Here is a 17,103-nt window from a genome sequence, read left to right on the forward strand (position 1 = left end):
CGGTAGTGCCTACACATGGAAAATTCCTCGTTAATAGCGCCACCTTTCCTCCCATTGGGTAAAAGTACCACCCATGGTCCAATAGCCACCCACGAAGAAGCATGACTTGAAAAAATTCGTTCATTAAATTTCATACACATCTCGAAAACTGCTTTGGTCCACTGCGAGATGTTTAACTGGTGATGACAATAGACGTCAACAGAGTTGACAGGTCTTAAGGGTGTGTTTACACGAGCCAGGGCCGTCGCATTGGGCATTAAACGATTCTATTGTTGGAGGTGTCAGTTAATATTAGAAAATTAAAATGTGTGCAGGTCCGTTAGAAAAGTCATAATTAATTCAATTATGGTATCTCGAATTGGTGAGTGGCGACCACCCGCTGGAAAATCTTGGCCAATTTTCAAACAATGAAAGCGTGGAATTTGGGCGGGATGTGTTATTAGCCGCGGTTGTAAACGCATTAATGTCATTTTATTATTCTTTAGTAAATGAGTGTCTTGTGAGATTAGGAATGTGGAAAGTGGAATGACAGGTGTCAGGTTTGTTTACAATAGAAGAAATATTTTTGAAGAACTTTTGTCAATCTTTTTAATTGGCTAAAATATAAACTAGTCAATTTACGATTTTAGAGTACGTAAAGTCTGTTTTTTCTTTAAATGGAAATTACTATTTTAAGTCAAAATTTTGGTGAAAAAATTGGTAGTAACTTGTCTCCATAACCACAATTTTGATTGCTCTTTGTTTTTGTCCCTAGAAATTTTGTTAAAAAATTATGGTTATGTTTTCAAATTGAGATGTTGTCAAAATTTTGACTTTTATTAATCTTGTGTCCCTGTTTGCTCTTTGAAAGCGCTATAATTAAATACCTGTGGACAGGCATCATTACCTAAGACAGAATTCAGTGCTATAAAACACACTGCAAGTAAGTACAATGTTGTGGACAAAAATGAGTTTCTTGCTACAAAAACTACAAAAAAAAAGGATGTACATACAGAAAAAAGTTATTTAGCGAAAGATACAAGTAGATATTATGATGATTGACAATAAATTTTGTGTAATTTATTGAAATGAGCTCAAAGGTGATACATTTTATAAATTCTTCAGCTTTAGTTTCAAAATTGTTACTTTTTCAACTCGTTCCTCAAAAAACGATGCACAAGACACTAATTTCATTGCATTCTTTCTGAGGTTCTTTCTCATTCATGTTTATTTTGTATTTTTGTCAATTTCTTGCTAAAAATTGAGAATGTTTAGCAAACTTGCATTACAAATTGTGTCTACATTTTAACAGGCCCTTTTTATAACTTCCTGCTTGCAAAGTATTCGTTTCCAAATTTCTAAAAACTGTCAGGGGTACCGGTTTTGTTCCTTTTTTGGTGTTTTTGTGTTGACGTTTAATGACATTGTTTTCAAATTAATTCAAAAAACCGGAACTGTCAACTTCCGTTATTAAATTTATCATGAATGAATTTACTAGTGGTGCCAACCTTAAAACTGTTTGGCATTTCCATTAAAAAAAACAGACTTTAACTTAAAGAATACCTAAAACAAAACTGTGTTTAAAAAAAACGAAAACACAATCTAAAGGGTATACGAATACATCAAGAGCATTTCCAAAATAATTTTTAAATTTATTCTTTTGACATCATTTCCCTCTAAAAATATGTATAGAAAAATTTTAAACTTGGGGACGCCGCTGTGAAGAGGAAAGCACGCCATGCTAAAGAGCAGATAAGGACGAGGGATCGAGGAGGGGTCCAGCCCTATACACAAGGGGTCATACGTGACCTAACAAAAGCGACTCACCACCGCCACTGATTTAATGATCTCTTGTTTTAATTGCTGACAAATTGCCAATTGTCGCTGTGCTCCTCCTTTCATAATAATTTTTCCATTTTCTTTTGCCGCAATTTACGTAGCATGGTACATCGATAGTGAATATATGAATCCAAACAATTAAATAAACAAAAATTCTACTAAAACTCCAAAAATTTCTTCCCCTAACTTTCTTCTGTGCTATAGCTACTATAGGCATAGAAAACTAAATGTTGGGGTGATGCTCAAGATCAAGTCTTTTGCATGGGGATGTAATTGTCGGGTGGTTGTGACAATAAACAAATTTGCAGTGATGGGAAGTTTGTTAATATAATATTCATTGCTTTCACCCCTACATCTCAAGGCGATAGAATACGACAACGATCAAGTAAAGGGGTGCATTTGAATGCGCCCTCACATCGACCCTGACAGACGTGCCAATGCGTTTCCGACGGCGTTTTATTACCGAAGCGTCAATTTTAACTATAGCTTTAAAAATGCGGAAATCAAATTCTTGATCAAAATATTCTTTCGCAACTTGAAAGAAAAATAGAAAAAATAAATAAATTACCCCATTTATGATCAATTTTTACAGTTTTATACATATAAATAATGTAGAACAAAAAATTGGATTTGAGAAAGTACACGTAAAAATGCACATAGATGCAGATAAAAACTTTATTCTGTTCATATTTTTAGGTAATTTTTAGCTTTCTATAACATTCGTCATCTCTGCTGTATTAATATCATAAATGTCCATAATCTTGATATTTGTATTCACTTAAAGTTAACAGCAAATTTGGAATAAAACTTATGGTTAAATTTAACCATATACGACTCGTTGGTTAATGCATTGGCATTTTGGCCTTAATTTATTTAAACACAAGTTAATTTTAGTAAATTACAAAAGCGAATATCAACATCATGAACATTTATGGTATGATACTGCCTTCAGCAGCAATGACAAAAACAGAGCCAAAAATGACCTAAAAAAATGTGACTATGAATTTTTTAATAGGTTTCATCTTTTCATAATCCACAGTAGAAAATTTTTATTTCAACAAGAACATAATTCCAACTGGAAATTAGGTACATACACATTAGGTAGGATAAGTCCAGAAGCAATGGAGCACATTTTGACAAACCTGCTGTAAAATTATTATCTTTATTTCAGTTGAAACCACATAGCTTTGACAACTTAAAAAAGTAAAAAGTAACAACATAAAAGACACACTCTTTCAACTACATAAAAAAATAATCTGCAATAAAAGTGGTCCATCATATTTCCCCGATGCGGGAAGAGAGATAAATTATACATCTGATCAAGTTTGAATAGAAGACTGCTTTTAGATTATACAATAATCGTCAAAAAAAGCCTCTGCCCAGAAGGGGTGAACATCCAAGACGTTCACTGTTCATGATACAATTTTAATCATTCATTCTTTCATTCTTTCACTTGGGGAGTACATACCACCAAAATTTTAAGTTCGTACCTTTTAATTGTTTTCCTTTTTTGGGGATCAGTATAATTTGAGTTATACATCATATTAGTTGTGTAAATAATAAGTTTAAATTTGCTACCATTGAACTGAGAAAATTGCATACAGGCTGAGTCACTTATAATAAAGACCCTAACCGATTTTTAGACGCAACCCAAAATACATTCTCAGAGTCAACTTTGCTTTTTACGTTTGAAACATTAAGTTTATTGTATTCAAATCAAAGTAACTGTTGATATGTCATTAGTTAAATTTGACAGTATCAAAAATTTCACTTTCTTTTTCCCTTGAATTAAAAATGTACTCAAACGACGAAAAAACTGACATAATTTTGATAAATGGAGAATGCCACAAAATGCTGCGGCTGAATCTGTACCGTCAAAGGTACACCGTAGGATTCCAATTTCTTAAAATTGCTATCACAGGTATCTATGTTTATATCTTTGAAAAAATTCAAACCGAACATCAATTAACGCATAGTGGTATCTGAGAATGTATTTTGGCTTGCGTCTGAAAATCGGTTAGGGTCTTTATCATACAGGGTGTTTCACACAACTTTACGAGGTTTGCGCCTAATGTACGCACCCAAATATACAAAAGTCACAAAACACTGGACACAAAAAAACACATTTAATTATTTAATTTTTGGAAACCCATGACAGTATAGTTGTCAAACTAATCACTGTTTCGTTAGTAGTCTTAAACTGCAATTTTTCAGAAACAATTATCATTTGTTCTATAAAGAGACGGCATGATTATGATTCTAGTTTATCTATCTTAATCACTAACTAACTAAAAACATTGTAATTTTTGAAAGGGTGAACAAACTAGAGAAGATTATCCGATTTTTTTGTAATCGAGTTCGTATCAGAATATGTATTATTGATTGCATCTTACGAGGCACAAGCCTCGTAACATTATGTGAAACAACCTGTATATGACACCCTGTATGTAAGATATTAATTTTTTTGGGTAAAATATGTAAGTAGGTAGATATTGTCTTGTATTGAGCCAGGCGTTTATTAAGCGGTCTCTTACAGTAACTCAAATGATTTACTCGCCGTTGACTCGTGCATAAACTTCATCCTCTTGAATTATATCATTCAATCCCCCATTTACTCCATTATGTGCTTTTTATATAATATACTATAATTGTATATTTAGAAAAAAAATTATGTAAATGTCACTTAATCTCACAAAAATTCTATTTAAAAAACAATATCAATAATGTTTTTACCAAATTGCAAAAATTTGCTGCAATATTCGTCCAGGCTCAAAAATCCCTTTTCGAGGGTGAGTCAGTATCCTTCGTATTAGCAAATTGAGCGTATAAACAGGTAAGTCTAATATTGAGAGGATTATCTAGGGTGGCGAGCACCGATTATGCTGAACCTGCGAAAGCTCCAGAGATTGTTTTAGCGACCCCTCGCGCCTCCACCCCCTTCTGTAGTCAATAATTCGCGATGCCTCGACATAATAAAATCCCGATCCATGTAAGCCGACGCTAACGATACGATGTGATTAATTGTTGCCAAGTAACCATCAGAAGCTTAGGTCAAGTGGCGTCCCGACGCCCCGGCAGCTCTGCCACCCTCAATCGGCTACACTACATTATTACATTCCATCCATTTGTCATGTGAGCTTCTTCGGCTTTAATTACAATTAGTATTTTTGGGGACCGTTTTTGTGGGCGGTTTCACCGCCACACATAAAGTCGGATAAATCTCGACTGTCACAATCAGGAGGCCGGACAGCATTTTATGGTGCTATCAATACACATCCGACACAGTGTCGCCACCAGCTCGATACTTTCGGACCCTCCACAATCGACGTTTTGTCTTAGGACGCTAACACCTACAGGATGACGAAGCAGGATGGTGGTGAATGAGGCCTTCTCCGGCAATTAGCGATTCGAATTGGACACGAAGGCGCCTCCAGTTATGAAGACGATCGCTTTATTGTCTAGCTGACAGCACGTCACCGGATAAATGCCAGATGAGAATAAAACTGTTATGAAGCAAAGAATTACGTCAGAACGCTCCACGGCACTAATAGAGAAATAACGATTAAAATTGTCTTTACGGACTGATAATTATTAAAACAATAAAATTGAATTTCGCACAATTTTTTATTTCTTAACGCTATGAATTTCAAGAAAAAGATTACCGTAAAAATGTAGAAATACACTCATACCTAGAAACGTGATAATTAAAAAAAATCTTTATGAAGCTGCATAACCTATTTTCATTCCATTATGTACAAATTTTTGTTTAGTGATAATTAAAAGGCGATTTGTAATCTCCTCACTTCAACACAAATTTCAACGACATAGATATTCGCCACAAATGCCCCTTGCTCATTATTTATAAAACAATATCACGGCATGGCGGATTCATAAAATTTTATATTATTAAATTCGAGTTTACAAGCTTAATAATTTTGAAATTAAAATTTTAATCATTGTAACGATAATATTACCAAAGTTAGAACAAATTGTTTCGAATACTTAGCTCCCATAAATCCCATTTAACCTTAAAAAGAAATCTTTTGGATCTAAGAACAGAAATCCAAAGTGATCCAGAATGTATGAATCTGTTGGCAATTCTGATACCATTGGAAGACGCTTCTGATTAACAACAATCTTGAGGAGCTGAACGTCAACTATTTGTAAAACCGTATCAGGATGCAGTGTTGAAAATTATTAACAAAAATACTTTCAAATTTGTTACCAAAAGACAGTTTTTCTAGATGACTTCGTAGGTACAGTTGCGAAATTAAAATTTCGGGCAGTATTTTTCTGTCATTTTAAAAAGTTCACTGTAAACTACCTTTTACTATCATCATGACTGACATTTGACAATTAAACTTTTTTTTTGTTGTTAAAATTGTTAATTAAACAATTTGTCTGCTTTAGGAAACTTATTAATTAAAGTAAGTGTAATTAAATCATCGCTTGGATCTGTTGCCTACCCATTATTATGCCACAAATCACTATTTTTAAAAGTAAATAAGTCAAAATGTCATAAACATGCCAAGAGTTTTTATTATGAAAATGACAATACTGCCCGAAATTTTAAATCCCTAACATAAAAATGTGAACAAACAATACTATGCCTACTATTTCAATGTTTTTATATGTAGTTTAGCAATACTAATTTGTCCCAATCAACCCATTACGAACATAATAAATTTTCCCAAAAAAATATACAGTGTGTCCCTCGATAGGTAAAACGACTCTTGTAATCCTGCCTTGCTTATTTATAGACTAATTTCCAACATAATTTTAGTATTAGAAAATCAAGTGTGTCTTAGAAATTTTTTAAAAAAAGTTATTTTACTGAAGAGTAAAGTGCCTTTTATGTGGTAAATACAACAGAAAGTAATTAAAAAAAGTTGTTTAGAGTCAACATCTAGGTCTCTATACCAAATTTCAAAATCATCGGCCAACTATAATTTTTAATTTTTTGTTATATTTATTTTACAAATCCAAAAATTTTATTTCTAATAGTTTTTTTTTATTATAAATTAGTACATTATCTTATAAGTGAAATGCATTATGTATTATAAGAAGAAATGCATCATTATACGCCAGTGAGAATTTTGACCGACGAGTGCGGTTGCGCACGAGTGGGACACTTCTCACGAGTTTCATAATGGCATTTCGATCACGTGTGATATACTACGTTTTACCTTACAGGTGCAACTATCCAAAAAATGAAGTTTCATGCAAGTAAAGTATTCACCTATAAAAATATAATAGTAAATATAATATAGTAGTCAAATTTACTCACTTGTGAGTACTTTATCTCACTTGTGAATAATATTTGATTTCTATCACCGAAAACAATGGTCTAAGGTAGCTCAAAAACTCAACCTGTAAGATAAAAATTATTTTACACATACATTAATACTACTAAATAACTTTTTTTGTATACGCTCCCAAAAATAGCTACTTTGCGGACTCATTTGAGTCCCTAAAATAAGTCTTTTCCGGACTCAATAAAATTCTTAAAATTCTTCTTCTTCTTAATAACTTTTTGTCGTGTTTGCCACATAAAAGGCACTTTACTCTGCAGAAATTTTTTTTAAAACATTTCCAAAGCATACTTGATTTTTCATTATGTACTAAAATTAGTCTTTGATCAAGCAGAGCTAAACCCCAAAAATAAAAATTCTGCATCTGATGTTCTAGAATTCAGTTCAATATACACACCTACTTATTTAGAATTTCACAGTCATCTAAAAACAAATAATTTGAATGGTATTTAAATATTAGATTTAAATAAAATTAGTTTTATTGACCCTAAACTTGTCACCATAGTTTTAAGGGTGCGTTATTGAAGCGTCGGATGCGTAATTTATTCAGTTCTTTAATTTTAATTTTTTACAGAAACTTTCGACAGACACATTACAAAAATTATAAGAAAGATGTTATTGACTGCAGTTTTTAATGTGTATTAATTTATTTTAAATTTTATTCTCATCCTTTTAGATTCAATGTTGATGGTTAATAAAATTTCAAGTATAAATCGTCGTGATGTCTTAATTTGAAAATTGTGAGAGGTGTTTAGTGTGTAACAATAATTATTACAATTAATACGTAATAACACAGATTTATAAAACATAACATTTAGTATAACACACACAAGAAGAATTACAACCGTTTACTCAATGTTACTCCATTATTCCTAGATTTCGGTTCATCTTTTCTTCAAGTAAATTAGTGGTAATTCCCATGAAGTAAATAATTTGACCAATTCCGAATAAACTTTATCAAATTGTAAAATCGTTGGCCCCCCGTGCCTGAGAAAGCGCCATTTCGCTCGATCGCTTCCGGCGCAAAGTCACATCACATGTGAATGCGTCCAAATAATCGAAAAAGTCCACATATGCATGGGAATGCGTTGTTCGCAGCTCGCTGCGTCGTGTGGGAGCGCGGACCACCGCAGGAGATCTTTAATGCCACCCCAAAGGAAACCGCGTGACGTCTTTTATTCGTGCTCATCCCGTCCGCGATCCAGAAATCGAATTTGCAATATTCGGTATTCGTTGCGATAAAATTTATTTTTTCCACACACAGAAAGAACGCAGCCCCATCGAATACAACCCTGCATCAGGAGTTCAAGTGGCCGCTCTCCTTAGCTACCTACAGCTACATGCAACTCAAGTGGGCATTGTGCCAGCACTACCAACGGCCCTTCTTGCACTCCACGCTTGCCATTGTCTGCACCCGAACACTAGACAATCTAAAAAATAACGCGTACTTATCGCCATAAAAGCCCTAATGCACTATTTATTCCTGTATTGTATGTTGCTAATGGCTGTCACCTGGATCTGGACGGCCCTTGATAAATGCGCACGGCTTTAATATCCACGGATTCTAAAGTTAGGATAAAGCCACCAACCGTTCCAGTTTGATTTATCATCAAATTGTTCAAACTTTTGTAATTGCAGGTCCATAACAATTTTTTGCAGTTGCTTATATGATCTTTGACATGCAATTATTACAAATCTTGTGTAAACAAAACTTATTTACTACTAGAAACCGATTTAAAATTGTAACAACAAAAAAATTTGCCCCTTTTTCATCAAAAGACCAAACCCAGCACAACGCCTATTTTTGCATAAATGCACTAAGGCGAAAAGTCAAAAACGTGCTTACAACTGCAATATTTAGTGGCGCACAAAGCGCATTACCATAAGCGTACAATGAGTAAGCACTCTTAGCATGGAACTCTTGTTTCTGAGACAAGAGTCCTTAAATCGAAACCCCCTTCCTACCCCTTCATTTCTCTTTCATCAGATCCAACGGTAGCGGAAGTGCCACTATTCTTCTGCAACCATGCAATTTTTATAACGAATTAAAACAACCAAATCGAAATCATTTTTTTTATTTCATACTTTTTAAACTACAACGATTCTTGTCCTTAAGCCTTTACTAGAAAGGTACAAAACCATATTTATACAAAATGTAGATTAGAATAACGCAATAGATAGTCAATAGATATTTCTTTCAACTAATTGAAAAATTGTATAATCGTATAAATGTAAAGTACGCAGAAATAATAATTTCTACCTCCTGTAACTGTATCTATTTGTGTTAGGGTTAGAGCTAGAAGCCTGATATCCATCTCTGTAAGGACCTGGAGGTCTTCTGTTTGGATCATTCCTTTCAGGGTTGTAGCTTCGATTTTGGTAGTTGTTCCGGTTGTACCTTTGGTTGTACCCCGTGTCGTACCCACTATGGTACCCCCTGGAGTTGTGCCCCTGATTGAAACTCGAGTACCCTCCTTGACTGTGACCTGCAATTGATTCTCATGCACTAATAAACTCTTTCGCCGCGAAAATTTCATCAAGTCCGGAATTTACTTGACCGTATCTTCCCTTTGATCAAATCACCCCCTCGACCGCACACGTTGATTGCCTTCCTCGGGCCCGACGTGTGTTGGAAATTCGCGAATTTTCCGCTCCGGTGCGGCCCGGAATAATCTTGCTCACAATCGGCCGGACAATCGTTCAATTTAGAAAATCTCCGTCGGTGGAAAACTAGACGCCAACCGAAACTATTTTCGCATTAGGGGCGGTGGCGTTGTGGTGATTGTCAAATTAGGCGTGTCAGTGGTGCTGACGGCCGCACAAAAGCTTCAATTACGCGCTCTGCCGCCGGCAGAACGGTGTCATTGTTGCGTCACACCCACAAACAAGGGCACAATGCTCGACAAATTGCTTGTTTTCAGGGCGAACGATGCGCCGGCACCGCGGAACCACGAATTATGACCGAGCGAGCCGATTAAAATATGAAACGCGATAACATCACACACACAACGCATAATATTCAATAGTGATATGAAAGCAGCATTCATAAAAATGCATTATTTCGATGCGCTTTAAATCTCCGATAATTCAAACAAATAAAACAGCTTAGATACTAGATAACACAAAATTAAAGAAAACAGCTGGATAAATTAGACGACTGTGGCACACTTTTAAATGCTTCCATCAGAATTTTAACTTGTTATCAGATATTTCGTTCATTAAAGGTAGCCAAAAGTACACATCTGGACGGGGCCAAATTGTACACAAACATAAGGAGAGAACGTGCATCAGAAGCGTAACAAAATAATTTTATTCAATATGTGTCACTGTATCATTTACGGAAAAACATTGTAAGTTTAACATTGCAGTTTAAATACAACAGCTTTCAAATGGCGTCCTTTATTTTAGTCCCTTTTCATATATTGCAATAATATAAAGAGAATCTACACTACTTCCCTTTTTTTTTTCAAGTGGACTCGTTCCAGACGTATTTTGGTCATACTCGCTCAGGTGTGTACTTTTGGCTTTTCAAAGTATCTATGTAATTGGATATATCACCGCCTCCTTAAGCAAATGTATCAATATCCCGCCTGGGCATTTCGTGAAAAATGCATTGAAGCAGTGATTCCGATTTTTTCTTAGTTACGGGGGTTACTAAAGAAAAACTGAATGATTTTGAATTATTAACAAAAAATAACACAATTAATAAAAGCTGGGAAGGAAGGATACAACAAAACCAGATACGCCAGGGAGAATTGATATTATGAGGTTGAACCCTTTAAGCTAAAAAACTGGATATGTCAAAAAAAATTCCCAGATTAAAGCGCCAACGGAAATCAGTTGAACTCAAAAAATTCCCAGGCGAGAAAAGGATTATTTCTATCGAGACGGCGATGGGATATATCATAAAGTTCTGATCAATAGATGTCGAATATTTACACAAAATAATTGGATATTTACACAAAATAATTGGAACTGAAAAATTAATGTTTTTAACATAAGACGACGCATCAGATATTGGCAAAAACACGAACAATATTTTTAATTGTGAATATAAATGTTTGGATATTAATTAATAATTAATTCCAGCATAGACTCTTTTGTCAAACATTTTATTGGTACATTTTGGAATTCTATGTATATCCATGTACCTACAAGGTGTGTCAGAACTCGCGCCCAAGAGAAAAATTTCAAGTAGGATAAGATACCAGGAACATGGAAAAATGTTTAAAAAATTCTATCTGTCAAAAAATGTTGATATTTATTTTTTGACGTTTGACATTTTTTCATGTCTATTTAATGATACTGTTGATCTTGTATATCTTTAATTTTATAATTACTTAGTAAAGGTACAAAAATTTTGCTAATAATAGCCACAATTAACATTAAACAGAGTTACAATTTAGAACACAGCGTCCTTGTTTGCTCCTCTGAAATTTTTATAGATAGATTTTTTTCAACATTTTTTCTATGTTCCTGGTATCTTACCTTACATGGAATTTTTATCTGGGGCGCGAGTTCTGGCGAACCCTGTATATTATGCCTAATTTCTTTTAACTTATAATACAAAAAACACTTATTATAAATATGTTGTCTTAAGGTATAATGAAAACTAACTTTTTGGTATTTGAAATATTTTCTACACAATATGAAATATGAAATCTTTTCTGGAATATTAAGAAGGGCCTGACCGCGCTCGTGTTGATGCACAGGTATCGTTGTGGGTTAAATATACCGATTTACGGTAGTTTTTGGAAAAAAACTCTCAATTTAAATCATACGTATAACTAACATTACTAGTGCATTAAAACATAAAACATATTAATTTACCAAATTATTAAACTAAACAAATCTTCTGTAATTATTAATCACATTATTTAAATGCATACGGGTGTTTCAGAACTCTCGCCCCAGAGAAAAATTCCAAGTAAATTAAGATTCCAGGAACATAAGAAAAATGATTAAAAAAATTCTATCTATAAAAATTTCCAAATTATGAGGGTTTAAATTTTGCACTTTGACCCTATTTACTTCTGTAAGAAAAATGATTTTACATGTTTTTTTTACTGCAGACCATTAGAAGAGGGAACAAAGAAGCTGTATCCTAAATTATAACTACGTTTTAAACATTTTTTTCCATATTTCTGGTATATTATCTTACTTGAAATTTTTTTCTGGGGCGCGAGTTATGAAACACCTGTATTTAGAAAAAAATATATCTACTGTACTATTTTAGGTTTTAATACAAATGAAATTATTTTGGTAAAAAGTCTAATATTCTGACGTAATAAATAGTTATATTTAATAATTTGAACACATTTTAAACGTAAAATGAAATAATAGATCTGTATTCTAAAAAAAATTCGAATTTTTTAAACATTTAACTATTTATTAGTGGTGAAAACAAAAAACTCAGTCCTAATAATGCAATAATTTTAAATGTTACAGACTGTAAGAAACAACTTTATTAAAAACACAAAATTTAGATTTTAAAACCTGACGTAAAGCACGTTACAGAAAAAAAATAAGCGTTAAACATCTTATAAGTGAGTACTTCTAATATTCAAAATTATTAATAATAATAATAGTTAACGAATTCTCAAACTTGTTTATAAACCACAACTAGATAGTTACACCTACAACCCCGGTAAACATTTCAATTATGCCACCGTTCCCCCACCGTAACTTTTATTGGTTAGACGAATAAACAAACGCCGACGACTAGCCGATTTGGGCAATAACGGTCGCTAGTGCAGTGTGCACTGACTTAAAACCGATTTAATTGCAATCGTATAATAATGAACGTACGAAAGGGTCACGTGCTAGACACGACGCGTGCCTCCAATCACCTATTAAAACAAACAATTGACCCTTCTCCCGTCCACCCTCACCGCCATTGTTCCGCCGTCAACAACAGAGCGCCGTGAGGATTTCTCGCAATATCAATTGTCAAAATCCGATCCAGTGACCCTTATTTAAAGCAATCAAATCAAAAAGTACTTACCATAATTATTGCCGCGATTTTGGTAATAATTATTCCTTCTGTCCAGATTAGACGGCGGAGGGATTTGCGAGTACGGACCTGGCCCCGATTTGGGAAAATGATGACCCACCATCCTGTGTCCAGCCTCGCCTAAAGTGGCTCTAAATCATAGAGGTTAAATTTTTTATTCCTGAAATTTAAATGAGCTTTACCGTGTTGTTGATGGCACCATTCCGATGATAGGTCTCCAGTTTCTGCTTGCTTCAAAGTCTAAATCGGTTGGTTTTAAAACTCGAGGCGGATCGATCGCTCCTTTTAGTCTCTTAGCTAGAAATACGAAGCCTGAATCATATTTTGGATCGCGGTATTTCACACAAGACACCATGTTGTTCATGATGTCGTCTAAACCGCAGATTGGAGAATCCAAATAACTAAAAAAATATAAAAAAACAAATTCAAAATATTGTTTATTACAAACTATTCTGTTATTTGTAAATAAAAATTTCTTTATTTATTTTTCTAATTACATAAATATTGTATCGCATGTTTTAAACACTAATTATAGTATATTGAGTATCAAAAACGGTAAAGACTTTTTATGATCGAAGACAATTATTTGGAGGAGAAGCGAAGCTAAGGGGATCGGTACTCCTTAACTTACTCCTTACTTACAGCGTTTTTAGCACGATCCTAACTTTTTTTTAATTTAAATAAATTAATTTCCCCTGATTTCTTACAAAATTAAGACAACTCTGGGATGTTTCCAAAACATTATTTAGCGTTATTGACAAACAAACAATAGTTATTTGTATTACAAGGCCAGAAACTGTCATTTTGCAAGTGCGTTTGTGACCTGAGGCGTCAGCCGGCGCAAATTTAGCAGTGTCATTGGTTGCTGCTATGCAATTGCGAACCGCGCATCTTTGAAATTTCGGCCTAGGTAGAAATTAAAATTAATATGTAATTAAAATCTAATTAAAATTCAACGGATGGGTTAACGAACGTTGTTCCGCATGTTGTTACACAAACAGCACATTCAAAAGGCTATTTGAGTCAAGTTTGACATGATTTTTAAATAATTTTGCCAAACACATTGTCGATACGCAAATAACAGTCGCGATTGATAGTGAAATCTCGATTTTACAAATTTCAATCATGTGTTATTTGCTACATATCGACTTTATAACGGTAATTCAAAAATTGATTACTTACCCTCCATAGTCGACGCATTCATCTGACAAAAGCACAGTTCCTTGCATTCCCTGTATGGAAACGTGGACTTCCATTTTCACACTAATTTTTTGTACATACAACTGCCTTATTTGATTATAACCGGCGTTTTTGGCCCCAACATACAATCGATCATCTCCACGCACATTCCTCTTAATTTCCTCAGGTGATAAATCTTTATAATATGGAGCTAAAGCCTTAAATAACCTATCCTCGTTAACAAACGGCAATAACGCAACTCCTTGCCATGCGAATTTTTTCCCATTTAAATCGATTTTAAAATCCTCAGGATAAAAATCAATAATCGGTGATTCCTAAAGTAAAAATTTAGGAATGTTTTAATTAAAAATTAGAGTACCTACAGGATCTGACATTAATTTTGCCCATGGTTGGGGTACATGTTTACTACTAGCGGCCGGAAAAACACCCATTAATTGTTCTAGAGGTCGGAACTGAAATTACACTGTTATTACAATGAACTGTGAAAACATTAATTCATTACAGGTTCCGAATCTTCTTCAAATTCAGTACTCAAGCCTGCAATGTGAACAAAATCTGAAGCAAATGGAGCATAATGGTATGGATAATACCACTTCCATGAAGCACACCCCTGGTAATAGTACCGCAAAACCCAACACAACCCCCTCACGTAATGTAGCGCCACGTTATTTCTACAAAAAAATTATCAAAAACTAAATTGCAATAAATCAATAGTTTATGAAATACCGAAAATCTAAATTATTAGAATTAACGTCAAATTTAGATTCGTAATAACGATCCTTGAACCCATCTTCCCACAATCTCACTTCGTCATGAGCTTGGTCATCGTCACTATCATCGTCGTCGTCATGCGGACGCTTTTGACCACGACTACTTGACTGACCACCTACAGGTGTTAACATCGATTCTAACGCCGAATTTTGAGTGTGCATTCCGGCTTTTCGTATTTCAAACGCTTCCTGACGAGCGTTTACTACCGGCTTTACCTGTCCTAAAGCCTAAAAAAGCCAATTTAAATAAAAATTTGATAAGTCAATAATTCAGAAAACATACAGTGGGAGCAAACTGCGTGTTTTTAACCAAGTTCCAGTTAGGTTTATACTGATTATAACCTTCACTTCTCCGTCGTTTCGCCTTCTCTCTTGCTTTAAATTGCAATTCTTTTTGCTGACGAGTTTTGAAAATTTCATCTTCAGCTTTGCCTAATTCGTTCATAATTAATTGAACGCGTTCCAAGTTGACATCACCGCTATTTGTCAACCAGCCCTGCAATATCAACAGTGAAAAACTTAATACTGAATCATTTGCAACTTACCCCTGTTTTATAGACGCAATCTTTATATAATCTGATCAGTCGGTCAATGGCACCTTCCCGAATTTCCAGACTCGGCAAATGCGGCAAAAAATCATTTCCAACAAAAAAACACATAAAAACCCAATCATCTAAAACCCGTTCAAACTCATATTTGAATGGTAAATTCGGCATTTGTAATTCTCTTTCAAGATACTCTTTTAAAACGTTTAAACGGACAAAAATATAGTCTGTTTCTGCAAACACTTTTTGTGTGTCACTTTCAGCACTAGCTGCTCCACCTATACAATCTTTCATTTCATGCCCCAATTGGCCACAAATTTCACAAGGTTTAGGCTTGTTAGGCTTAAATTCTTCTCTAATTATAGTAAAATTAGGTTCATGTGTAGCCAAACCTAACATGATTAAGTCAGCATCGGCCCCACACAGGCAGTGTTGTGTGTTTGGATCGTGGTCAGGTTGCGCCCTCTGGCGTCTAATAAAATCCATAATTTTGTGCTCACCTTCACCCGGCACGTTGGCATCTGAGAGAATAACTTTAATTCCTTGCCATCCTGGATCATTATTCAGCCTCTCGTGAATGTAATAATGTAGGCAATTTGAAAGTCTCGCCATGAATGGGGTCCCTGGTGTGATACAATTAGAGTCAAAGTGTTCCTCTTTTGGTTTCTCGTCCGGCAATTGCGCTCCTCGCAATAACAATTCTGCCCGAATTCGTTTAATTTCGTTAATTTTCTCCACAGTTTCTTTGGCGGCGCGAAAACGTCTTGATCTCTGTTGGTTCATTTTCGCGCGTGGAGCAACTCCGTCAATCGCCATGTATAAAAGTTTTCTAGGTCTAACAATGTTGAAAATCCTGTCGATGCATTCAAAAATCGCGACCATCATTTCGTCCTCATTGCGTGGTGCTGGTCGGTCTTCTGGATGAGTGCACGGGTGAATAATTCCGTTCATGTCCAAGTATAAATTGTCAAATTCCACACCATTAGGATTGGGTTCAGCAGAATTTGTAGGAACCCGCACCCCATTTACGTCAACAGCCTAAAAAACACGCTTTCAAATTTATACTTGATGAATTTAACCTCACTTTTTGTTCAACGCAGTGGACGATGACAGAAGGATATTTGCGACTCAGCCAACGAAAGAATGCTGGAACTCCCATTGCAAAAGATAGGGATGCAAAATCGACGGTGAATATTGGTCGGAAAATTAAAAATTTCGGATTTATTCAAATTCTAAATAGATGACAGCCATTTTATTGTTATCACCAGAGAACTACACCTGTCAACAATCAACATGGCATCCAACGATGCAACATCATCACTTCTGCCTTGAACACCCTGAATAACTTAATAACTACTTAGTTACTTAGAGTTTGTTAAATTTAATTACAATTTAAATAAAAATACAAGCGTAACTGTATTACCTAAAACCCTACACAGTACATA

At 34.6% G+C, this 17,103-nt stretch overlaps 1 protein-coding gene across 1 annotated transcript; it reads right to left on the reverse strand.

Moving 5' to 3' along the window:
• Positions 1-9,189: 9,189 nt before the first annotated feature.
• On the reverse strand, positions 9,190-17,094 carry LOC123010929 (5'-3' exoribonuclease 2 homolog). Its single transcript, XM_044408121.1, has 10 exons — positions 16,743-17,094; positions 15,659-16,696; positions 15,397-15,609; positions 15,070-15,341; positions 14,846-15,014; positions 14,706-14,795; positions 14,326-14,657; positions 13,326-13,544; positions 13,135-13,274; positions 9,190-9,616 (listed from the first exon to the last, which is right to left on the reverse strand). Exons 1-10 carry the CDS (start codon positions 16,815-16,817, stop codon positions 9,387-9,389), a joined length of 2,778 nt encoding a protein of 925 aa, XP_044264056.1. The 5' UTR covers positions 16,818-17,094; the 3' UTR covers positions 9,190-9,386.
• Between the last annotated feature and the right edge of the window lie 9 nt (positions 17,095-17,103).

Source organism: Tribolium madens, unplaced genomic scaffold (assembly GCF_015345945.1).
Source record: "Tribolium madens isolate multiple individuals breed KSU strain unplaced genomic scaffold, Tmad_KSU_1.1 Scaffold_91;HRSCAF=231;Tcas5.2_LG7, whole genome shotgun sequence".
Taxonomy (NCBI): Eukaryota; Metazoa; Arthropoda; class Insecta; order Coleoptera; family Tenebrionidae; genus Tribolium; species Tribolium madens.